This window comes from Bubalus bubalis, chromosome 21, assembly GCF_019923935.1.
Source record: "Bubalus bubalis isolate 160015118507 breed Murrah chromosome 21, NDDB_SH_1, whole genome shotgun sequence".
NCBI lineage: Eukaryota > Metazoa > Chordata > Mammalia > Artiodactyla > Bovidae > Bubalus > Bubalus bubalis.
The window spans coordinates 52,115,428-52,140,677 of NC_059177.1; the positions used below are offsets into that span (position 1 = coordinate 52,115,428).

The window sequence follows — 25,250 nt, forward strand, 5'->3', positions numbered from 1 at the left end:
TTCCCTTGGACGAGCTCTGCCATCACTCACACCCTCCTGGTGCATGAAGTGCAGCACTGGGTTAGACCTTGCTCAGCTCAGAGCGGCTCCTGCCAGGAGCCATGTGAAGTCACAGACCAATTACAAGGTTGGGGCGGGGGGCAACCTGGCACCAGCTCTAGACACTCCTTGCATAAGCAGGTCGGAGTGGCCTCCCAGAAGCAGCAACGGGCAGACACCAGCCACAGAACAGGTTTGTTTATTCGATAGCAAAGAGCTGAAAAACAGGTCCCACAGAGGAGCGGAGCCTGACCCAAGACCCGCTACCCCACAGAAGTGCGGGCCGAGCCAGGCAGGGCTGAAGGCAGCAGGAATGAGAGAGAGATGGGCCCAGGAGACGGTGTAGTGAGGACCAGGCGGGCACGCCCGGTCAGGTCTTGTTGAGAGTCCAGAGCGGGTCCAGGAGACTGAGGGGGTCGTCGGTGGGCCGTGCAGCCCGCAGCCCCTGCCCGTTGTGGGCCTGCAGGAAGTCCTGCTTGCTCATGCGCTGCTTACCCCGCAGGGAGCCGTCTAGGGAGAAGGCCTCGGGTGTGAGGGAGGCCAGCAGCTCCAAGGAGGAGGAGGGCGGCCCTAGGCTGGGGGCCTCAGGGACCGGCTGCTCCTCCTCAGGCTGGGGGGCCTCGGGCAGGGGGGAAGAAAGTGGGGGTGGGGAGGAGGAGGGGAGTTGGGTGGACTCTGGGAGGCTGGGGGGCGGCGGGCCGGGGGGCTCCACAGGGCCTGGCAGGCTGGCCACTGGGGAGTCCATGCCCCCAGGAGGCCGGATGCTGAGCTTGGCAATCGTGGCCTGGATGGAGCTGATGGGCACGTCCCCGCCGAGGACCAGGTCCTGGGAGTCCTGAGGAAGGTGATTCTGGGGAGACAGGAATGGGTGAAGAGGGTGCATGAGGTGCTCAGAGCCCCTGGGAGGGGCCCCCCTCACCTTCTGAGCGATGCCGGTGCCGGCCGTGGGCTTGCTGGGAGGGGGCACTCCGTGGCGCTGTAGCACCTGCTCCACGTGTCTCACCACTGCCTCGTGGCAGAACTTGAGGTGTAGCTGCGGGGGCACACGGCTGGTGAGCTGGGGGCTGTCCCCCGGGGGGAGGGCGCATGCCTGCCCGCTGAGCCTCACCTTCTCCTGCAGCATGTGCTTCCTCTGCTGCCGCATGCGCCGCACCAGCTGGGGCAGCTGGGGGATCCCGCTTCCAGCCTCCACCTCCTGCACGGCCGCGTAGAGCAGCGCGAAGGCCCCCGTGCGGCCCACTCCCGAGCTGCGGCCGGAAGACGAGGTCAGGCCGGCCCCGGGCCCGCGAGGAGCCCGCAAGCTGCCCGCACCTACCTGCAGTGGACGACGACGGGCGTGTGCAGCGGGCGCTGATGCAGGCAGTGGGTGTGCACCTCCTGGATGAAGCGCAGCAGGTGGCCGGGGCTGTCGGGCAGGCCTCTGCCGGGGGATGGGGGCTCTGAGCCAGACCCAGTCTGAGCCCACATCACCCCCCGACCACCACCCAGGGCGGCAGACGCACAACTCGGGCCACGTTGGGAAGTGCAGGTGCACGAGGGAGCGCTTGAGGCTCTGGTCACGGAACTGCAGGCTCAGCACCCGCTCCACGTGCGTCTCGGTGGTGCGGACGCTGCTCAGGGCCAGGCTCAGGGCCCCATGCACCATGGGCTGGCCCCGCTCGGTGGGGAAGTAGCGAGCCACCTTTTGCTGTGGCACAAACAGGTAGTTAGGGCTGGTGTTCCAGGGTCCCCACCGGGCGCCCGCCCAACCTCTCCTCTCACCTTCTCCATCTCGGCCTCCGACACAAGCATGACAATGACCGACACTTTCTGCTCATGCACCATGAGCCAGAAGTCGGCTGCTGTGCCAGGCAGGGGGGCCTGGGTGGCCACCAGGGGGGGGCAGTAGGGTGAGAGCCCCTCCACGCGGCTGGCGTTGATGTAGTCGTCCTTGCCAGAGCGCAGCACCACGCGGTTGCTGTCGTAGGGCATGACGTCCTGGTGCCGGTTCTTGAGCGAGTAGCAGCGGGCAATGGCGATGGAGCGGCCCCGGGCGTCGAGCTCCTGTGCATCTTGTAGCTCCCGCCACACTGTGTCCAGGGCCCCCGCAGCTCCCAGCTGGCCCCGGAAGGCCTCCAGCTCCTGCCGCAACTGCTGCAGCCTCTCAGGGCGCTCATAGGGGTCCCGCTCGATCAGCCGCAGGGCCTGTGGCCGCCGGCCCTCAGCTGCGTCCACCTTCGTGGGCTGCAGCAGGGGCTGCCCACCCCCAGGGGGCTGAGGGCCTCCGTGCTGGCTCTCAGGGCTGGAGGACAGCAGGTCAGCAGCGGCGGTGCCTCGGCGCAGACAGGGGGGCGGCTCTGCTGCAGGGGGCCGTGGAGGCACGGAGCCCGGGCCCGGGGAAGGGGCGGGTGAAGGCACCAGGTGGGGAGTGGGGGCCGGCTGGATGGCAGGCGGGGGGCCTCGAATGGAGAGAGGGGCTGCCTGCGGGCCCAGGGGTCTAGGGGCAGGGGTAGGACCATAGGCCAGGGTGGGGTGGGGAGGCTGAGGGGGCCCTGCGCTGGGGAAAGGCAAAGCCCCGGAGTGGGGGGGTGGAGGGTCCTGAGAGGGGCCGGGGTACAGCTGGGTGTGCAGGGCGGGTGATGGCTGCCCCAGGACCCCAGGCTGAGGGGCGAAGGGGTAGGAGGGCTGGGCGGGCACCAGGCCTGGAGCCTGGGGCGGGAAGACATGTGGGTGCTGGAGTGGAAGGGGCTGGGGGGGAGGCTGGGGTGCCATCCTCGGGGCTGGAAAGCCTGAAGGCACCCCGGGAGGGAAGTGGTGCTGGGCCGGGGGTGCTGTGAGGGGCTGCTTGGGCCCCATCGGGTAGGTGTAGGGCAGGGGCAGTGGCTGTGGTGGGGGGCCCGGGAAGCAGGCCTGGGGTGGGGCCGGGGCAGGGTTTGGCCGCGGGGCTGTGTGGCTGGAGATGGGGGCCTGGACACTGTCTACGGTGGTGGTGGCTGGCCGAACCCCCATGACCAACTCGTGGCCTGAGAAGTGGGGAGGGGGCGCTGAGGGGAGGCCAGCGAGCGGAGGGGGTGGCCCCACCCCCCCATAGGGGCTGCTCACCATGCCGTGCTGGGGCGAAGACCGGGGCACAAGGCCCAGCTCTGGGGCATAGGCGGGGGCCGTGTAGAGAGCCGGTCCAGGGGCCACGGCCACCCCTGGGTGCCCCGGGGGCTGGGGGGCCCTGGGCTGCAGCATCTGGGTGGGGCCTGCATAGGTACCAGGCGGTAAGGCGCCAGAGAGGTAGTGGGGTCCTGGGCCTGCAGAGCTGGGGAAGGGGCCAGGAGGGAAGTGCAGTGGGGCGGCAGCCCCCAGGAAGGGCTCCGGGGGCAGACTGCGCAGCTCCTCAGGCAGGTCCCCGGCCTCCATCGCCTCGCCCTCCTCCCTGCGGGGCAGCAGCGGCTTTGGCGCTGTGGGCCGTGGTGGCGGCTTCTTCTTGAGCTCCCTGTGGGGTGAGCGAGGGAGAAGGGGGAGTCAGAGCCCCCTCAGCCCGGCTTGGCTCTGCAGCTGTGCCCGGGGTGTCCCCACACTCACCTGTCCAGGAGCTGCTGGCGCGTCGCCTCGCGGGCCTGGCAGGCGGACTGTGTGCGCTCCAGGAGAGCAGCCACCTTGCTCTCCAGGTCTGCGTAGAAGTCCTTCCCCTCCTGGGACTTCTTCATCAGATCCTCGTAGGCCTCGTAGGAGGCCACCAGGCTCTGCAGTGTGGAGTTCCACCTGGGGCAGAGGGCAGGAGGTGAGCCGCTGCAGGCCGGCTCCGGGAGGCGGGCCCAGGGCCGGGTACTGACTTCTGGTCCAGGTCGCCGAGCACGCGCCGCACGGCCGCGTACTGCACGTTGGCCTCGGTCAGGGCCCGGAGGACGTTGTCCTGTGCGGCCAGGTTCTGCTCCAGGTACACCCGCAGCTGGTCGTACTTCTTCAGCTGTTCCTCAAACAGCTTCTGTGGGGGTGTGGGGAGGATGGGCGCACAGGGCCTTGCCGCTGAGGCGGGGTGCCAAGAGCCAGCCCGCCGCCCGCGCCCGGCCCACCTTCATCTCCGAGTGGTCGGCCGTCACCAGCACCGCCGTGATGTCGTCTTTCTGGATGAGCTCGCGCAGCTGCTGCTCCAGGGATACACGCTGGTCCCGCATCTCCTGCACCTTGGCCAGGATGCGCTTCAGGTTCTGCAGCACCGCCTTGTCCTCTGGGAGCGGCGGCAGCAGTGAGGCCGGAGCCCCCCCCGCCCCGCCCGACTGCCCCGCGGGGGTAGGAGGGCTCACCTGAGCTGAGGGCCGGCGAGGGCAGGGCGGCCCGCACCTGGTCCAGGGGGCCGCTGAGCAGCCGCAGGTTGCCGACGTGCAGGTTCATGGCGCGGTGCAGCTCGCTGTTGGTGAAGGAGGCCTTCTCGTGGACCTCCATGTACTTGGCCCACTCTCGCCTCACCTCTGCCAGCTCGGCCTTGGACGCGGCCGTACTGGCCGCCGCCGGGCCCACCGCCTCCTGCAGCTTCTGTTCCAGCGCCTCGTCCTCCTCCAGGAGGTCCCTGACGTCCTTTAGGGAGGCCTCCACGTCGGTGAACACCCCTGACAGCACTGCGCGTGGGCACAGAGGAGGGGGTCAGCTCCTGGGGCACAACTGCCCCATCACACACGCGTGCAGCTCAGTGCGGGCCGAGCAGTGCAGCCACGGGGCGCGGGGGGTGCTGTGCCGGGGGAGGTGGGAATCTCCGACCCTACCCAGCAGGGGACAGCAGGTGACCTCCACCTGCTCCGTACTCACCCTGCATGGACTGGACGAGGTTCCTGACAGTGTCAGGGCGGACGCTGAGAGCCGCACACTTCTCCATGAGCTGGGGTGGGATGTGGTTGTAGGCGTCGAGGTTGTCCACTGTCTCAGGATCCAGCTGCAGGGAATCCATGAACTGGCTGTGGGGCGACAGGACCAGGTGGGTGTGGACTCAACCCCTCACGTGGAAGGAGCACCCCTCCCCCCCCCCCCCCAAAATGAAGCAACGTCCAAGGTCCTAGCAGCACAACAGTGTCCCAGCCACCAGCACAAAACCTGCCCTAGGCTCTGCTGGAAACACACATGAGGCCCCGGGCAGGGAGGCTAAGCCAGGAGCCTGCTGTTCCATGGCCATTCACCACCCCGCTCCCTCCCTCCCTCCGCTGCAGACTGCACTAGAGGATCCCACTCCACCTCCCCACAGCTCTGCACTCACTCCAGGACCTCGTTCTTGTCCTCAATCTTGGCCATCATCTCCCGGAGCAGCTTGGCCTTCTCCTCACTGCAGGGAGGGGACAGACCAATTTGTTGGCAGCCCGTGTCTCTTGAGACATCCCAACTTGGGCTAACAGGGTTGTCTGTCCACTCGCCTGTACAGTGATGAGGCTTCATGCGCTGCCATTGGTACAAGTTTGGCAAAGATGTCAGGGCCCGTAACAGCAGGGTCTGTGGGGTTCACCGGCAAAGGCTTCACCAAGGGGGCACCTGGGAGGGAGAGGCAGAGAGTCCTGGAGACCAGGCCCACCCAACCTTGACTGCCTCTGTTGTGTGACATCTTCGCCCCCTACCCCATCCCAGGCTCCCCTCAGCTTCAGACCTTTCACAGGCTGAAGGGTGTCCAGCGCTGGGACGGCCTCGTGGTAGATGAAATCATTGTCCTTCTTGGCAGAATTGTACCTGGCATGGGAGGGGGGCAGTCTTGAGTGGTCAGCAGGGTCCTAGGACCTCGCCCCTGCCATGTGGGCCCTGTTCTCTGGCCCTGGTGGCTTCCTCCCAACGATGCAGGCAAAGAACCAGAGCCCCTCGAGGCCCAGAGACTCACTTTCCCCCAATGACGTCCATAGCAAAGCGCAGTGCGTCCTGCACGGTGTCGGGCTGGCCCTGTGCAGGGAGTGGAGCTCAGTACACCCACAGCTGGCGCCAGGACCCCCTTGGCCCGGCCAGGCTCTCCCCCATCATTACCTTGGCCAGCTTGATGGCTTCGTTGAGCTTGTCCAGGGCACTCTGGAAGTACGCAACCTGCAGGGGCCAGCAGAGCCTGGTCCAGCCTTCCGGTGGACCCTGCCTCCCCGACCCAGCCTGTCTGACCAGGAGGTAGCCCAGAGGAGACAGGAGGCTGAGCTGCTGGCTGCCAACGCCAGCCAGCCAACAGCACCAAGGTTAGTGTCCGCTTGCGGCTCTGCCCACAGTGCACACCTCCAGGCAGCCACTCAGGGGAGCCACCGCGCCTGTCCCCTGGGGTGGCAGGGACCGAGGGGTGAAGGACAGAGGGGACCACTCCCCACTGGGGATCCAATGGGGCTGGAACAGCCTGAGTGCCCTCCTGACCCTGGCTTGCTCACCTGCTCCCCGAACTTCTGCTGCTCCTCCGCCTGCTTCCCCATGTGCAGCTGGACGGAAGACACAGCCCTGCTTACTGAGGGGGACACCCCAGCGCCGCCCCACCCCGCCCCCACGCCCGCGGCGCCCTCACGTGGGCCACAGCTGCGAAGTAGTAGATCTTCATCTGGACCAGCTTCTTCCAGTCCTTCTGGATCCGGCCCAGCAGCGAAGCAGTGTCGGGGTTCTCCAAGGCGCGGCAGGCCTCTTTGTAGTAATCCACCACCTGGGGGCCGGGATGGGCTCCAAGTCGGGGACTGGGAGGAGGCCAGGTCCGGCCCCAGTCCCTAGAGGGCCACGGTCCCCCGGGCCTACCTGTGCGCTGATGCGCGCCACCAGGAAGCTCTTCCTGTTGTCCAGCATGGACTTCTCCAGGAGGCACTCCTGCGCCTGGCCCTGGAACGGTGGGTGCAGAGGCCCTCCTTCCTCACCGGGACAGACTGCGCACACCCCTCTCCGCCCAGCCTCCCCTCCAAGCAGCTCCTGACCCACCTGGGGCTCAGAGGGTTGCAGCCCAGGCCCCGGCTTGTCCCTCCCTGACCTGTGCGCCACCGTCCAGCCCCAGCAAGGGCGGCTCCTCACCAGCATGAGGTTGACGTTGAGAGTGAGGATCTGCCGGCTCATGTCCACGCTGTAGGCCTGGGGGAAGTGCTCCCTCAGGTAGGAGAAGGCGCCGGCCGCACACTGGAAGTGGGTGCAGGAGACCTTCATGCCCTGGGGGGAGGGGCTGTCAGAAGCGGAGCCGCTCCAGGGGTCAGGGTTCACTCTGGGGCTGACAGCACGCCACCCCGCTTCCTCACCTCCTCAGACACCCGCTTGTCCATGGCCCCCAGCATGGAGTGCAGCGCCCCTGGGGAGGCAAGGAACATGGGTCAGGGCTCAGCTGTGGCTCCTGCCCATGTCGGCGCCCAGGGTGAAGTGTGGGGTGGCGGGGAGCCAGTGGATCTGGGGGGACGGAGCTCCAGCTCTGCGCCAGGCAGGGACCAGGGGAGGGAAGGGGCCCTCACAGGACTCTGCTCTCCAGGCTGAGGCTGCACCAGCAGGGTTGATGGCTAGGCCAGCCTTGGTCTTCTCCAGCCAGAAGCAAACCTGAGCCACCAGGGGGGTGGGGGGCAAGATGGGGTGTCCAGACAAAGAGGAGAGGCCAGCTCTGTGCCTGGAGCACAGCGGCAACTCCAAGAGCAGGCAGCCTAGCAGAGCCTCCCACCACGGGGCTCCCTGCGGCCCAGGAGGCAGGCAGAGCTGAGGGAGGCAGGACAGGGTCAGGATTCAGGTGTCTTCTGCTGAGAGGGGCAAGGCCGGGCCGGGAGCGAGGGGGCCCCAGGGAAGGGGAGAGGCAGCTCACCAAGGTTGTAGAGAATGCAGGCCTGCTCGTACTTGATGTCCTCGTGGGCCACAGACTTCCCGGAGAAGATCTCAGTCCTGGGGACAGGCCACCACAGTTGTGAGGGGGGAGCTGGTAAAGCGAGCCCCCTCCCAGTGCAGGGCGGGAGGGAGGGGGGCTGGGGAAAACCACCCCAAGCAGCTCCCTATCCTCTACAGCAAGGAAACGGGGAGGGGGAGAGGGGCACCCTCCAGGCTCCCCCGGCTTTGCCCGCCCGCACTCACCAGGTGACAGAAACGGCAGCCTCCTGACCCGAGCCCATGGGGACCCGACTCTGCAGGTAGTGGAGCTGACCCAGGTACCTGCGGAGGACACTGCAGCCCTCGAAGTCACGTGGGACACGGACGGCATTCTGCGGGAGGGTGAGAGGAGGCCAGCCATCATTTGGAGCAGAAGACACGCCTGTGTGCCCACAAATGCCCAGACGGACACGTCGGAGCTGGCGGACTGTGCAGCGTAAGAAACCAAAGGAAGTCCACAGCTACCCGCAGTCACTGCACAGCCATCCCGCCAGCCAGACGCTTCCACCAAACCGGCTCCACTTTTCCATAAAACATGCCTTAAAATTTTTAATGTACTTAATGTTTGACCCATATTTCTGTATCTAAAAATATGAGCTACAATAGCCATGAAAACTGAAGACAAGGCTCTCTACTGACATGTCAACATGTCCATAACACATTTACTGTTGGGGAGAAAGATGCATCTAAAAGATAAGCAACATAATTTCACTGTTGAAAATAATTCAGAAACAGAGCCAACTAGTTATACAAAGTGAGAAAAATCTACACAGTTCCATACTGAAGAAAAGTGATCCCTGGATAGGTTTCAGTAGTATATCTTACTCTACATACATACAGGGACATCTTTGATTATATTGGTAAGTAAACTCTCTCCTTCAATGTTAGAACGATATAAAATATAAAGAATCAGGTTGCTATACACCTAAAGCAACACTGCCCATCAATCCACTATACGTATATATAAACTTTTTAAACAAAGAAATAGAAGAAGAAAGGCCTGCAGTATTCCCCTCGGGCCTCGGTGACCGGGGCTCCTGTCATCCTCACAGCCTGAGCAGGCTTGGGTCCCAGGGCTGGACCGTCCCAGGGCTCAGGGAGCTGGGCAGTCTGGGGCAGCCAGTGAGCCTTCCTTGGATCTGTACTGCCTGGTCCCCTCTCCACGGGACCCCAAACTCCAGATCCAGGCTGGCCCTCCCACAGCTACTGCAAGTCTACAGTCTGCAGCCCACTTCCAGCCTCCTTCCTTAAAGTCCATCCACAAACCTTTGGCAGCACCCCTAACAAAGCACCTTTCTGGGGTTACGGTGACTGGTGGGTGAAGTGTGAAGAAGTAGTGAGGAAGTAGTGGAAGGGTGAGACGCAAGCCCTTGCGTATTTCTCTGTGCACTTTGCACTCTAATTACAACCCAGGAACCCAACCAACTCTTTCTCCTGAGACTCTGACTGCTCCAGGGACTAAAGCTGGGTCTGAAGAAATGCTGCCATCTTATGGCCGTTTCTGGTAACAACAGCTGGAAAACCTGTGCTTAAGAACGCATAATATTCACAAGGCCTGTGAGACTAAAAAAGACGTATGCTCTAGAAATAGCGGTCTATGCTCTAGAAATAGCGGTAGGTTAGAATTCGTTAGCAATGGCTTTCAAAAGCCAATTTCCAAAGTAAATCTTACTCATCCTTAGAAAGTAAAAACGCACATAAAAATACCTTCACCACTCCTAATTCTTAAGAGAAGTACAAATCAAAATGACGATGAGGTATCATCTTTCAGTACTCAGCACAAAGCCTACAAACAGTAAATGCTGGAGAAGCCGTGTAGAAAAGGGAACCATCCTACACTGCTATGGGAATGTAAACTGCTAAGAGCCACCATGCTACAGATGCGGTTTCACGAATGGAAACAAGCGACCAACCCGTGCGGCAATCCACTCCCAGGAATGATGCAGAGAACACCATCCTTCAAAAGACACGGGAACCCCAGTGCTCACGGGGACACTGTTTACAACAGGCAAGGATGCAAGCGTCCAAAACCTAGAGCCACACACAGCAGACGAGCAGCCATAAAAAAGATGCAGAGCGTCACTGGCAGCAACCTGGATGGATCTGGAGATGATAACACGAAGTCAGTCAAATATGGAAAGAAAAACATTTCTGTAATATCACAGATAAAGAACTGGATACAAACAAACTTGCCAAACACCTACTATTGACTTACTAAACAAATTTAGAGTCATAAAAGGAAAGCTGGAGAAGATGGAGATATAAACATTTTGAATAAGATATACATAATTATACATACATAATCTATGTATGCTTTATACTATCTATAAAGTATATATTATGTATACATATAACATTAAATATGCTCATCTATAAGATGAACAGAAAGATCCAACTGAATAGTACATGGAAATCTGCTCACCACTCTGTGATGATGTATATGGAAATAGAATGGGAGAAGAACTGACACATGCATATGTGGATCATGTTCCCTTATCTCAAGCACATGCACAATTGTAAATGACTCAGAGAATAAAACTGCATTAAAACAAAAAAACCTGAACCAACTGCCTGCTCTGTTCCCCTGAGGCCTCGGTAGCCTACACTGGGTCCCACATCGCCCAGCCTGGGCAGGCCAGGGTTCCCGGGTGGGAGTGCACTGGGCGCGAGGCAGTGGGAAGTACATGCCAGAAATAGAGCAGCCCCTGCAGATGGAGAACCTGGTCCACTCTGGACAGCCCAGTAGCTCCAGTTCAGCACAGGGGAACCTACTCCAGAATGTGTAATAACAGCGTGTGAAAAAAATAATCCCGGGGAAGAAAAACATGCATGTTATCACACTACATCAATCAATCAGAGCTCAGGAAAAATAAACATTAAAAATATTCTCTATGCACTGATAAGTTTGAAATGAAATTTAAAATGAACAAAATGACAGAGTATAAAAATAATGGACAAAAGAAACATGCAGCATAGCTTTACAATGTAATAATATCAGCCCCTGCCCACCCACACACAAAAAAAATAATAATCTGGGCCACTGCTATCAGCATACAGAGACCCGCAGACGATGCTACAAAGTGAACGAAGAGAGAAACAGAAAGGGACCCATCACGGGATAACCACAAGACGTGATGCCTCAAAACTAGTAACAGGACTACGTGACGAAACGCGGGCAGATTCTCACACATAGGCACAGGGACAGGAAACGAGCGGTAAATTCAAAGGGTAGACACAGGTACAACCCTCAAGTAGGGAAAATACATTATCCGAAAAAAGACGCGTGCTACAGCAACGGGTAACCTATTCCACACTGCGGAGTCACAACGTACAAAGGCAATGAACAAGTGGAAAGTAAAAGACAGTTGCATATATCCAGCTACCTCATTCAGGTACACTTGACCAATAAAAAATATGTGTAAAATATTCTACGCATTGATCAGCTCCAAATGAAATACCAAATAAAGAACTAAATAATGAAAAGAGTCTACTACAAGGCCTTCAGGCCTCAGTGACAAGGTCTGGCTGTCGCATGCCTGGGTCTGGGCAGCCCTGGAATCAAGGCGGGACCGCATGGCTGGCTGGGGGAGCTGGGGAAGACAAGTCAGCCAGTAAGCCTCCGATCTGCCCCTGGAGGGCCTGAACCCTCTGGATGGGACCACCAACTGCAGATCCAGCTGGGCCCTCAAGCACTTAAACCAAGCAGGCACTCCCAAAGGACGGTGGAACCTCTGAGCTGAAAGAGGACCTTCAGGCTGCTCCTTGTGCTGGACGTCCCGCCTCCAGCCTCCAGCCTGAGACTCGGCCCACCCAGGAACGACAGCACCTAAAGGCACCTTGATTCCATGGGGTGGGATGTGTCTTGAGGGTGAAAGGTGAGGGGAAAGGGACCACAGCCCTTCAGGGTTTTTCTGGGACATCCCCCTCTATTTGACAGGCCAGGAGCAGGACTCCTTAAGGCTTTCTGCTGGAGGAACCAGTCGGGCAAGAAAGGTGCTGCCGTCTTGTGGCCGTTCCCTGTAATAGCAGCTTGAAGACCTGTGTTTGTGTCTGCTGGGATTGTCAATGACATGTGCCCTCCAGAAATGTCCTGGGGTGGGTGATCGAAACAGAATTCAAAAAGAGGCCCACTTTCCAGAGCTCCTGCTCATGGGGTACAAATTGGACTCGGGCTCTTTTAAATGAAAACTGCCTCTGCATGGCTCATCAGCAGGGAAATTCACATCTGGCTCAGAATGTATATCAACAAAAAGTCTACTGACTAAAACCAGGAGAGAGCAGGGAGAAAATGGAAGGCCCCAAAGATGTGAGGAGAAACAGGAACTGGCAGCAGGCGCTATGAAAACCCGGAAGGAGAGTCCCCAAGGGTGGAACTTGACATCCGTTTCCATGATCCAGCAGGCCCACATGAGGCTGGATATCAAGGGGACAACCATTGATCAAACACACCCACGGATGGTGCCCTTTCCTGAAGCAATAGTACGAATAATGGGACATAGGAGAAAGCAAAATTTCCAAGCCCAAGAGCCTGGAAAAACAAATTAGTACAGCTTTACAGTGTAATAGCCCCAACACCCCTTCCCCCCCAAAATGAAATTGGGCCACCCATGAATACCACCACCTAAGCACCTTGATTCCAGGGGCTGGGAGGTGTCTGGAGGGTTAAAGGTGAGGAGAAAAGCAAGGGACCCCAGCCCTTCAGTGCTTTTTTTTGGGACATGCCCCTCTATTTGACAGCCCAGGAGCAGGACTTTCTCCAAGGCTCCCGTTGCCAGAGTCACCAGTTGGGCAGGAAAAGTGCTGCCATCTTGTGGCCGTTTCCTATAACAGCAGCTGGAAACCCGGTGCTTTGGAACACACTCAGGATTCATTTTCAAGGCTTGCCGGGCTCTCAATGACACGTGCCCTCCAGAAATGTCCTGGGGTGGGTAATCAAAACAGAATTCAAAAAGGGGCCCACTTTCCAGAGCGCCCGTTCACCAGGTACAAACTGGACTGGGACTCTTTTAAAACGACAGCCTAGGAATACTGCCTCTGCATCGCTAATCAGCAGGAAAATTCACATGAAAACTGCAACGGGGTACCTCCTCGCCCGCTCAGAATGGACATCAACAAAAAGACCGCTGACAGTAAAAGCGGGACAGAGCAGGGAGGAAACGGAAGGCCCCAAAGATGTGGGAAGAAACGGAAACTGGCAGCAGGCACTATGAAGACCCGGAAGGAGGGTCCCCAAGGGCAGAACTTGATATCCATTTCCATGATCTGGCAGGCCCACATGAGGCTGGACATCAAGGGGACAACCATTGATCAAACACACCCACGGATGGTGTCCTTTCCTGAAGCAACAGAATAACTGAGACATGGGCAGAAGCAAAATGTCCAAGCACAGGGGCTGCAGGAAAGAAGCATGCAGCAGAGCTTTACAGTGGAAGATCAGCCCAGCCCAGAGTGAAACGGCGCCACTGGCGACAGACACAGACCAAGACAGAACGCTACAAAGCGACTAAGACGGAGAAGGGACCGTCCAGACAACCACAAGAGGCGACGTCTGAAAACTGATACACAGGAGCTTTGTGGCAAAGGGCGCCGACTGTCACTCATAGAAAACGAGCTTATTTTACCAGAGGTAGACCTAGAGGAAATGAGGGATATATTCAAAGGGTAAGACATAGCTACACACACTCAACTAAGGAAAATAGACCACTGGAAAATGCCTATGCTACACCGTAGCGCAACCTACTGTGAACTCTGTAATCATAACTTACAAAGGCAAATTGTGGGTCAGGAAAAAGGTACATTTATTTATTCAATTAAGTCAGTCCCATTCAGCTAGTCAAAATAAACATCAATCCAAGGAGATCAAACTAGTGAATCCTATTGGAAATCAACCCTGAATGTTCACTGGAAATACTGCTGCTGACATTGAATCTAAAAATCTGGCCACCTGATACAAACAGCCGACTCACTACAAATACTCTGATGCTGGGAAAGACTGAGGGCAGAAAGACAAGGACTCAGAGAGCATGAGACGGCTGAACGGTGTTATCAGCGCAATGGACATGAGTTTGAGCATCCTTCAGCAGACAGTGAGACACGGAAGCCTGCCGTGATGCAATCCGTGCGGGCCCAAAGACTTGGATACGACTGAGCAACGACAACAGTTTATATATTTTCCATCATTATTTTGCTTTTACAGAGGAAAAATGATTGAATTTAAATAAGAACAGTTTTATCTCCCAATCAAACCAATTTTGTTCACACCTGTGTAAAAACACTGTCTTCCTACCTGTCTGAGCAACTCCAGTTTCTTCAGTTCCTCATTGTAGGCTTCTGGGTTCTCTCCATAATTCTTCAGGACAAACTAGAGAGAGAGACAGAGAGAGAGGGAAGGCTGTGAACCAGGCACAGAGCATCCTTCCTGCTCCCGCTTCTGCCCTCGGAATCCCCGGCAAGCACCAGCCATGGCTCAGGATGGAGTCCAGACCCTCTACCACCATCTCATCTCCTGCCCCACTGGGAACTCAGCCTCCGTAGCAAGGCAGTGCTAAGATACTTTCTGGGGCACCCTCCTTTTTTGAGCAAAATGGAAAATACGCCTGCACAACGTGGCTGAAATCCCCTGGCTGGCCCTCACCATGCTGCCGTCCTCCCTACCAAACCCAGAACTGGGCCAGCTCAGGAAGCCGGGGAACTCAGTCGGCTGAAGTGGGATCCTACTGAGCATTTGTAAACTGGCCACGAGTTCAAGCCTCCATTGTGTCTGGGACCCTGCTGGGGCCCGGGATCACCATCGTAATCCCAACCCACCAGCAAATGTCAGAAAGAGAGTCACAGAAGAGTGGGTGTGCAAAGCCGTCCCCGCCAGCCCGCCCACCTGGGGAAAGGGCGCCACAGAAATAAGCGTCCTCCTCGGCGAGGAAAGGCCTGTGGCGGTGTGATGGGAATGATCCAGGGGAAGGGAGGAGGGGAGGTCACTCCGCACATCAGAGGTGGGGTGGCACCCCCCGCCCATGGCAGGGCTGACTCTCGCGGACGCTGGGCACACTCGCCAGCCTGGAGGCGGGGCCTGGACCACCAAGACCAACACATCGTGGCAGCTCCACCACTCGTGCTGGGGGACCTGGCGTCTGGGTCTGCAGTCTGGGGGCCCAGATCCATCACTCCACATGCACTAAGGGCACGGACCCCCAACTCCCAAGGCTCCTTAAGGCCCCAGCCAAGGTCTGTGAGGCGGAGAAGGGAGGGCGCGGCCTGCGCTGTCCAGCGGCGGCCCACCGTCTCCCGGGCCCGTCCCCAGGGACTGTGACACGTGGCCGCGCGGTGAGCCCACGGGAGCCTGGGAGGCTGTGTGACCCCGTTAGCTGCCTGGCAGGGAAGCGAGAGGAGGGGCAGGCAGAGGGAAGCGAGTCCTGAGCTTCCTTCAGCTCCAGATCTCTGAGCCCGACCCTCTTCCACTGGTTTTACCTCCTGCCAGTTCGCTATCCCTGTCCACCTCTGGCCCGGACCGTCCCCCCACCCCTTCAATCCACCCCTCATCCAGTGGTCAGATTCGTCTTTCTAACATGACTCCAGTGTTACTCCTGACTTTATATCCTTCTGAAACATACGCACTCCTGGGGGAAAAAAAAAATAAAGCCCAGCTTGCTTTTCTCAGGACAGTGAGATTATGGGGAAAGAGCTGTAATATAAAGGGGAAAAAAAAAAAATAATCTGAGAAGAATGTGCACAACAGTGCTTCCCCAAACCTCCGGGACCAAATCTAATCTTCAAAGTCAGCTCCCAACAGCCTTCAGCTCCCAGGGACACCCAGCCAACAGTACTCTGGAATGACCGCTCTCAGCTCTCAATGCTTGTCCACATGTTGCCCCCACCACCTTCTCTGCTAAGACTCAGTTAAAGTATCACTTCCCATAGCACCAGCGGCTGCTCTCCCCACATTCAGAAAGTGCCTCCCTCAGACTGTGTGCCTCCCAGCAGCGTCACATCAGCGACCACCCCCACCCCAAATAACGAGTCTATCGCGAATGGCAGGGGCCTGATTCAATGTGTTGGATCCTCAGCAAATGGTTGCCTTTACAGGAAATGCACAGGATGGATGAACAGACTGAGTAATACCAAAGAAGACACTCAGAAAAATTGAGACGATGTAACAATTTACCAACACTTCTCTCAGTCTCTTTGAAAGACAAGTATCATTAAGGGGGCTAGAGGGGAGGAGACTATTGTAGATTAAGAGAGATTAAAAAAAAAAAGAACAATGACCCTATGAAAACCATGATTGGATCTGAGTTTAGAAAAAAAACAGTTATAAAGGATGTCTGGGGATAACAGGTGAAATTTAAATATAAAACGTAGTAGAAAATGTTTGTGGATTTTCTAAGGTGTGATGGTAACAGTACAGTTATACAGGAGAAACTCCTCTTAGGACCTGCTGAGATGGGTAGAACTTACTTGCAAAGGTCCATGGGATATACCTGTGTGTGTGTTTACAGACAGAACACAAATACGGTGCAATTTAACTATTACCATTGTTGTTGTTTACTCACTAAGTCATGTCCAGCTCTTTTTCGCATGACCCCATGGACTGTAGCCCATCAGGCTCCTCTGTCCATGGGGTTTTTCAGGCAAGAATACTGCAGTGGGTTGCTACTTCTCCAGGGATCAAACTCGCTTCTCCTGCATTGGCAGGCGGATTCTCTACCACTGAGCCACCAGGGAAGCCCAACTATCAAAATTAAGCAGAGAGAGTTTGGGCGAGCACTGCATTATTCCTTCGACTTTACTGTATGTCTTAAGAAAACAAATGTCTTAAGAGCTGCTGAGGGAACTCCTGGGTGGTCCAGCGGTTAGGACTTGGCACTCTCACTGCTGTGGCCTGGGTTCAAGCCCTGATCAGGGAGCTGAGATCTCGCACGCCAAGCAATGTGGCCAAAAAAAAAAATGAGTTGCTGAGCTAAATGATACCTAAAAAAACACTTTCTTTACATCATCATTTCTTAGCCTCTTGTTGGATCCTTTGAGAACATGATAAAAGCCACGAAACAATCTCCCTACAAATATTCATCTATGCATAAACACAAGAATTTGCCAACATGTTCAGGGGGTTTACAGACACGCTGAAGCCCGTTCATGGGCTCTTGGTTTATAATCCTCGCTGTGATCTAGCCAATCCCTCACCCCGCCCGTCCCCCAATTCACAGACATAAAATGGGACCTGAGCTACAGGGTAAAACTTGACTATCTAAATGGGAACATGTTCTTTCTCCGATTAACTCCCTTCTCACAGGAGGCTTCTGTTTGTCACCCCAAGGTGACAGTATAAGTGGAGCCCAGAGGCCCCGTGGGACAGAGGCCGAAGGGATCTGAGTGACATCCGAGAGTCCCAGAAACAGGGCTTCAGCTGCCATCGCTGGGAACACCTGTCCCTGCGGTCACGCAGTGGGGAAGGGGTGAGAGATGATGCCTCTGACCGCAGCAAACTGTCCCTGAAGGAGGCTGTCTACCTGTCTTATTCCTCCTCCAAGATCTGCAGCAAACACAGAGCTCCCACCCCCAGGCCAGACACTCGCCCAGTGCCTAGCAAGTCACTCAGCCCTAATAACAACCCAGAGAGGCAGCCAGTGCCGTCGCCACCATTTGACAGCTGAGGACACTGAGGCAAGAAGGTGAGACGCTCGCCAAGGTCACAGCACTAACCACCGACAGAGCACCGACGGGAAGCCCGGCGTTTGGGCTCCAGAGCCCATATTCTTGACCACACGTCAGACCAATCCATTTCTATTTTTTAAACACAGTTCTCATAAAACACCAAAAAAATGGGAAGTGAAAACGAATCTCCGGCCACAAGGTGAGTCAATGGAGCAGAGAGGTGATTTTTTTAACTCTGACAAAATCCTCTATGGCTTGATCACTCACTCCCCCTACTACACAGAGGTAAGAGGCGGATGAAGGTTCAAGAGTAAAGGACAGAGACCATCTCTCGGACAGTGTCCCTACAGCACAGACTTCTGCAGGGCGAGAAACAAGGTCTGGTCAGGACGTGAGGGTCGCCATAGAGCCTGAGAAGGCAGGCCCTGCAGTAGGCAGAGCCCGGACCTCGGCAACACGGATTAGGAGTAAGATACGAGAAGGCACCGCCAGGACCCCAGCGCACCCACACAAACGACAGCCGGCTGGGGCTGAGGGCCAGGGGCCCCCCGAGCCCAGCCAGGCTTTGGAGAAGCTGGGGTTCTTTTTTCCTGAGCGAACAATGAGACCTGTGAACAGTTTCATGTTGAAAGCATGTCCAGGGTTCAGAGCCACTGGGAGGAAAAAGCAGGGAAAGAAGTTATAAGTTAAAAATACACAGGCTGGAAAGACTTTTTCCAAAGAGAAACACCAAAACACAGGAAGTCCTGGCTGTGCCCCTCGGTTGCTGTGAGACCAGGGCTTGGTTTTTCACCTGTAATATGGTGTCATAGGAGCTGCTTTTCAATTGTGGTGAAGACTCTTGTACGAGTCCCCTGACAGCAAGGAGATCGAACCAGTCCATCCCAGACATTCACTGGAAGGGCTGATGCTGAAGCTCCAATACTTTGGCCACTCGATGTGAAGAGTTGACACTGGAAAAGACCCTGATGCTGGGAAAGACTGAGGGCAGGAGGAGAAGGGGCGACAGTGAGAAGGTTGGATGGCATCACCGACTCAATGGACATGAGTTTCAGCAAGCTCTGGGAGATAGTGAAGGACGGGGAAGCCTGGCGTGCTGCAGTCCATGGGGTCACAAAGAGCTGGACAAGACTTACCGGCCGAACAAGGACAATTACCTGCTATGTCTAACTCACAGAACTGTCATAGGACTTGAGCTATTTCCTAAACAGAGAAAGAGGATGCTAAGCTGAAAGTATTGTTTACAATACGCCAAGGCCTGTACTGGGGACTCAAATGCATTAACTCATATTTTTTTTAAGTATATCTTGTTTTTCTCTTTTTATTTATTTTATTTTTGGCTGCATTAGGTCTTTGCTGCTGTGCTCCGGCTTTTTGTAGTTGCTCCGAGCGGAGGCTACTCTGCTGCAATGCGTAGGCTTCTCCTTGTGGCGGCGTCTCTTGTTGCAGAGCGCAGGCTCTGGGCCCAGGGCTTCAGCAGTTGCGCCACGTGGGCCCTAGAGCGCAGGCTCAGTGGCTGTGGCACACGGGCTTAGCTGTCCCAAAGCATGTGGAATCTTCCTGCACCACAGATCAGACCCATGTCCCCTGCATTGGCAGCCAGATTCTTAACCACTGGACCAGCGGCAAAGCCCCTGCGTTAACTCTTGATGCCCATAAGCTTATAAGGTATAGTATTAGTCCTGTTACAGGTGAGAAAAATGAGGCCCAGATTAGTGAGGTAATCATCTGTAACAGCTGAAGTCACTCAGCTATTAAGCTGAAAAGGCGGGACTTAAACCAAAGTCTGCCTGATTCCAGTGTCTATACTATTTCTGTGACATTACTCTGCCCTTTTACCAAGCAACCAATGGCCCAGAATTCTGTAGGCAGATGAAAGTGAAAGTCGCTCAGTCATGTCCGACTCTTTGTGACCCCATGAACTATACAGTCCCTGGAATTCTCCAGCCCAGAATACTGGAGTGGGTAGCCTTTCCCCTCTCCAGGGGATCTTCCCAACCCAGGGATCGAACCCAGGTCCCCCGCATTGCAGGCAGATTCTTCACCAGCTGAGCCACCAGGGGTAGATGAGATCACCAGATCCTGCCATTCTTTTGCAGGTTAGAAAAATGGGAGAAAGAGATCAGCAACAGCAGTTCTAGAACTCTGAGCCAAATTTCCTAATTCTTGACCCAGGGTCAAGATTTTGTCTCACTTTCTCTAATACTAACAAGGTCTCATTCCTCTGTGTATTCTTTTTACCCCCTATGGGTGATGGGAGTGTTCAGCTTCTGTTCTGAATTTGATATACATCTTGGAATTAAAACAGTAGATGAGAAGGAGACCAAACTTTGGCGAAGAAGTAAAATTTTGGAACTTTAGATCAATTAACCTAATTTCTGGGAAGTCTCCATTGGGGCCTGAGGTTTGATCCCTGGTTAGGGAACTAAGATCCCAGAAGCTGGGAAGCTCGGCCAAAGTTGTTTTTTTTTTGTTTTTTTTTTAATCTAATTTTCTGCTTTTACAAATGAGGAAAAAGATGCTCAAAGAGATTAAATGATGGACTCAAAGGAATACAAACTGTTAGTGTCTGAAGGAAGGCGGTGGCAGTGTGAACAGAGAAAAGGAGAGCTTCTTGGAAAACTTCTTCCCCAACCCACTTTCTTTCTTTTTTTTCCTCCACCACCTCACTCAGTGGGGCACCGTCAAGATTCTGGCAGCAGCTACATTAAAACCACAAGGATGTCAACCTGGGCAGCTCCTGGTGGTTCCTTTTCACTTCTGCTCTGTCCTTCAGTGGTGCCAGACGGTCCTTCCCAAGGCAGATGTCTCACAGGGTACCTGATGCCCAGTCGACACACCTGACCGCCCCACAGCGGTGCCTTGCCTCCCTCAACGCCAAAACTGCCCGTCTCTTCCATCCAACTGAAGAATCAACAAAGGACTGCTAGGGTTGTTCTGGCAGTTACAATACTATTTATCCCCTCTGCGCAGTCGCGAAAGCAGTAACGCTCCCCTAAACGACAGAGTTGTATATTTTGGTCCAAAGGGGCTCCAGATTACGGGTCTTCTTCTGAGACCAGACAGAATTGCACCAAGTGTTAGAGCGACTCCAATCGCAGAGGTCAGGCTGGCCGGGGCCTTAAAACACATCCTGAGCCATCCTCGGCGTCCGTCCCAGTCCGGTCGTAGACGGACAGCACAACGAGGGCCAGGCACAGCCTTTCCACGCAGACGGTTAAAGGCCACCCACCGATCCCCCAGGGCGGTGCTGGCGTGGATGAGGGGAGGAGCAGAACTAGGTCCAAAGCGTCATACCGAGGAAGTGAGGTGCCTCGGCGGGGATCGCGGATGGCCGGGGAAGGAATCGGAAAGCAGGTTCCGATCAGACAGCGGGGGCTACCCGGGGCTGGTGGGGTCGAGGGGTGGGGGGGTGGGGGGAGAAGCTCTGCGAGCGCGCAGGGGTCAGACAGGGTGCGATGGGGGGTGCGCCAGGAGAAGGAAAGCCAGCGGAGGCCCCTCCTGGCCTCACCCGACCCTGCGACAGGGCCTGGGGAGATGATAGACGCGCAGGGGGCGTCATGCGCCGGCGGACGGAGAGACGCGGGAGAAGAGGGGCGGGGGCGGGGAGGAGGAGCTGCCCTCACCTTCTTAACGGCTGGCTGAAAGTGGAAGTCACCGGCCTCTTTCAGGTCCAGCCAGATCATGGGCATGCGGGGCACGGCCTCCATGGCCGCAGGCACCCGCCGGCCCCGCGGCCGCTCCCCAAGCTTTCTCAGCTGCAGGCTCAGCCACGCACCCCGCCCCTCCACGCCGGAAGTCACTTGTCACGCGGGGATGAAAAAAATGCCCCTACTGCCTGCTGGGAGAGGCGGTCCCCGCCCGTGCAGCCTTTTGCGCAGGCTCATTTTCCGATGCGCATGCTCAGTTTCTTGCACGCGGGCACGTGTAGAGGGCAAACCTCCAGCCCGAGGCGAAAGGGTTTCTGGGAGTCGTAGTCTATCTGCATCTAATTGCTAAGCCGGGAGGTAACTGGTTTCTTCTTCCTGGCCAAAGTAGACCGCAGGCACTTGGCTCGGGCTCCAGGCGCTCCCCACTCAGGGGAAGGACATTAGACTTGTAGACCCTAAGTAGTGTCGAGGGCCTTGGTAGATGGGGTCAGATGCTGTGGTAGAGATAACGTGGTGGCGGGCCACCCCCAGAAGTGACTTAAAGAGTAGGGGCTGCCTGGCCAAGGAGACAGGGCTAAGAAGCAAGCAAGGCGTTTCACCCCAGGTGTCGAGCTTTGGAACAGAGGAGTGACTGGTTGGAGACTGGCACGCTCGGCTGAGCCTGTAAGACCGGGCACTGCCTAAGAGACGGCCAAGTCCGTTTTTGATGATGGGGAGAGAACTGGTAAATGAAGTGTAAAGCGGAGGGGGAAAAAGAGAGAGAGGCCTAGAGCGATGGGGGTGGGGATGACTATATATAGCCACGCGAATACCTTTCAGTCTGGAAGGGGACCAGGGAGCAGAGAACAGTTATTAGCTCTGAAGAGATGACCTGTAGAGCAAGGATTTTAAAATCATGTGTATATTACCTAGCTTTAAAAACACATAAAATGGAGAATGGTTTGTTAGGGCAAAAGTAGAAGCAAGGAAATGAGCGAGGAACCTTTTGTAGTCTTGCAAGAGACAAATGTCCGGTTGGGGCAATGGGCAGGTTTGAGCAATGTTTGGGGGGAAAAAAGTGGCAGAACTTGGGATGAATGGATGTAGGAGATTGAGAATATAAAAGATGATTTCCAAGTTTCTAGCCGGTATATACCTGGGTGGCTCCACAGCTGTTTTCTGACATGGTAGAACAGGGAGGAAGAAGTTTGGAAGAGAAGAACAAGGGTTCAGGACTGTCTGTGTTGAGCTGGATATAGATTCCCTTAAGTCGTTCAAGAGAAGATGTGGAGGAGACCATGGCTCAAAAGAGAGGGTTCACTCACAACCAAGGGCCCAGGTCCCCTTTGCAATCCAGGATCTACCTTCATGCCAGCTGGAGTTAGAGCAAAAGAAAATGCAAGTACACAAATGTTCACAGCAGCATTATTTATAATATCCAGGAGGTAAAAATAAATCAAATGCCCCATCAATAGATGAATGGGTAAGGGAGATGTGGTACAGCATACACTGGACTGTGTCCTTCAGCCTCAGAAAGGAAGGACATTCTGATACATGCTCAACATAAATGAACCCTGAAGACATGATGCCAGTGACATAAGCCAGGCACCAAAGAACAAATACTGCGTTAGATTCTGTGTTAGTCCCTCAGTCATGTCCAACTCTGCCACTCCATGGACTGTAACCCACCAGGCTCCTCTGTCCATGGGGATTCTCCAGGCAAGAATACTGGAGTGGTTGCCATTCCCTTCTCCAGGGGAATCTTCCCAATCCAGGGATTGAACCTGGCTCTCCTGCATTGCAGGAGGATTCTTTAACATCTGAGCTGATTCCACCTAAATCAGTTAACTTAAGAGTAGTCAAATTTGTAAGAATAAAAAGTAGAATGGTGACTTCTCAGGGACTGGCAGGAGGATGGAATGGGGAATTAGTATTCAGTGGGCACAGAGTTACAGGGTGGGATGATGAGAAAATTCTGGAGACGGATGATTGCACAACCATGTGAATGTATTAATACCTAATGCCACTGACCTGTGCACTTAAAAATGGTTAAAATGGAATTTTTTTTTTAATGTAAGATCTTGCAGGTAATTTTTTTTTTTTAAGGAAAAAGAAAATTTTACCAGCATCTTAAAAAGCTTGTTTCTGGAGGACCATCTTGGGACCACCTGCTCAGAGGTGGAAGAACAGACTACGGTGTCAGCACGGCTGGTTTGTCCTGAACCCTTACTTCTTGGTTTGTAGGTGGATGTCTTCTGCCTGTTTCTTCACGTGATCTTCCTTCTGTGCATGTCTCTGTCGTAATCTCCTCTTACAAGGACCCCAGCCACCTTGGATTAGGGTCCACCCTCATGACCTCAGGTTCATTTAATTATCTCTTTAAAGATTCCATCTCCAAATACAGTCAGCCTCTGAGGTACTGGGGGCTAGTACTTCAGCATATGAAATTTGAGGGACACAATTTGACCCATAACACATGGTTTCAGTGACATGAAGAGCAGTTAGCATGAGAGGCATCAAAGAGGCACCAAGGGGTGAAGGGGCATGGAACACTGAGGCACTGGGGTGAGGATGGCTCGCTGGAAGCGAGACAGCAGAAAAGATGTCTCTGGGGTCGGTGCCCTCCTGCTGCTGCTGAGTCGCTTCAGTTGTGCCCGACTCTGCGCGACCCCATAGACCGCAGTCCACCAGGCTCCTCTGTCCCTGGGATTCTCCAGGCAGGAATACTGGAGTGGGTTGCCATTTCCTTCTCCAGTGCATGCACGCATGCGAAGTCACTTCAGTCGTGTCCGACTCTGTGCGACCCTATGGACAGCAGCCCACCAGGCTCCTCTGTCCACGGGATTCTTTAGACAAGAATACTGGAGTGGGTTGCCATTTCCTTCTCCATTGCCATTGCCCTTGTAGTGCACCTATTTCCTCACAGAGATGGGCAGCATTGAGCTTCCCTGGTGGCTCAGAGGTGAAAGCGTCTGCCTCCAATGCAGGAGACCCGGGTTCGATCCCTGGGTCAGGAAGAGCTCCTGGAGAAGGAAATGGTAAGCCACTCCAGTATTCTTGCCTGGAGAATCCCGTGGACGAATCCCTGGAGAATCCTATGGACTGAGCAACTTCACTTTCTTTCTTTCAAGACTCACTTGTACTGCTGAAGGGTAGGTCCCGTCACTAGGGGGCAGCAAATACCCCGTTCAGCCAAGGTAAACTGGCCTATTCACCCTTCTCCAAAGACAACTGTCTTGTCAGAATTGAATGACCTCAAAGACAGGCACCCTCCCCCATTTTATTAATGTGGATCCATTTTAATGATGCAGAAACTGAGGCGTGGGTTGGGGAGTGGACCACTCAAGTCTGCCAATAAGTGGATGAAGAGTCCAGGTTGGGCCTGGGTCTCCTCCCTTCTAGTTCATTTATTTAGCTAGTGTCCGTTCAATACCCACTGCGCCCTAGACACTGTTCTAGGGACTGCTGAATAAAACAAGCAAAGATCTCTGCCCTCATGAAATTACAATCTAATGGGGGGAGTTAGATATTAACACAATGAACAATATACAGTATATGAGATGGCAGTTAAAACAGGACACCATAAAGACAATGGAAAGACCAAATCGAGACAAGATATCTGTGAGACATAAGCAAGAAAGAGGACCATCTACAATATATAAATCTCAAAAGTTCTCAGCCAAAAACTCACGGAAAGATGTCAGACCTCATCAGTAACCACGAGGATGGGACCCAAACCACAGGGACAGTTCACTTTGTGCTCATGGGACAAATGAGCCTAATGGATGAGTATACATCAGTGTTGGTGAGGACGTGGAGCCACAGGACCTCTCACCCGCTGCAAACGAGGCTGGAAATTGGTGCCACCGCTACAGGAAACTGACATGATTTAGTCGTGTTGATGCTGTGAACAAAGACTGTCACCTGCCATTTCAGTAAATGAAGAATGTTGTGACCACAAAGCCATCAGCCACCACGGCCCCCTACGTGCCCCGGGAGAGATTCAGGATGCAGAACAGCAGGACACTGGCCCTAAATAGCATGCTTATCAAAGGAATGTATGCTTTCATTCCTTTGATGCTTATCAAACAAGCCCACCCTCTTGCATGTTCCCATGTAGAAAAGCTCTCAAATCATTAACTTGAGATTTTT

At 55.2% G+C, this 25,250-nt stretch overlaps 1 protein-coding gene and 1 non-coding gene across 3 annotated transcripts; one reads left to right on the plus strand and one right to left on the minus strand.

Moving 5' to 3' along the window:
- Window positions 1-222: 222 nt before the first annotated feature.
- PTPN23 (protein tyrosine phosphatase non-receptor type 23) lies at window positions 223-21,279 on the minus strand. Of its 2 annotated transcripts, none has more exons than XM_025272554.2 (25): window positions 21,096-21,279; window positions 14,108-14,182; window positions 8,026-8,153; window positions 7,763-7,839; window positions 7,218-7,267; window positions 7,000-7,131; window positions 6,733-6,813; window positions 6,512-6,643; window positions 6,381-6,428; window positions 6,001-6,057; window positions 5,861-5,919; window positions 5,636-5,715; window positions 5,409-5,523; window positions 5,255-5,320; window positions 4,813-4,958; window positions 4,314-4,625; window positions 4,083-4,237; window positions 3,843-3,991; window positions 3,592-3,771; window positions 1,801-3,502; window positions 1,542-1,726; window positions 1,355-1,459; window positions 1,148-1,286; window positions 959-1,072; window positions 223-889 (listed from the first exon to the last, which is right to left on the minus strand). In XM_025272554.2, exons 1-25 carry the CDS (start codon window positions 21,177-21,179, stop codon window positions 410-412), a joined length of 4,851 nt encoding a protein of 1,616 aa, XP_025128339.2. In that variant the 5' UTR covers window positions 21,180-21,279; the 3' UTR covers window positions 223-409. The 2 variants fall into 2 exon arrangements, with proteins under 2 accessions (XP_025128339.2, XP_006065268.2); XM_006065206.3 differs by having other exon boundaries at window positions 3,843-3,994.
- A 2,764-nt stretch (window positions 21,280-24,043) lies between these two features.
- On the plus strand, window positions 24,044-24,116 carry TRNAW-CCA. Its single transcript has one exon. It is a non-coding gene; the product is annotated as a tRNA-Trp (tRNA).
- Window positions 24,117-25,250: the final 1,134 nt, after the last annotated feature.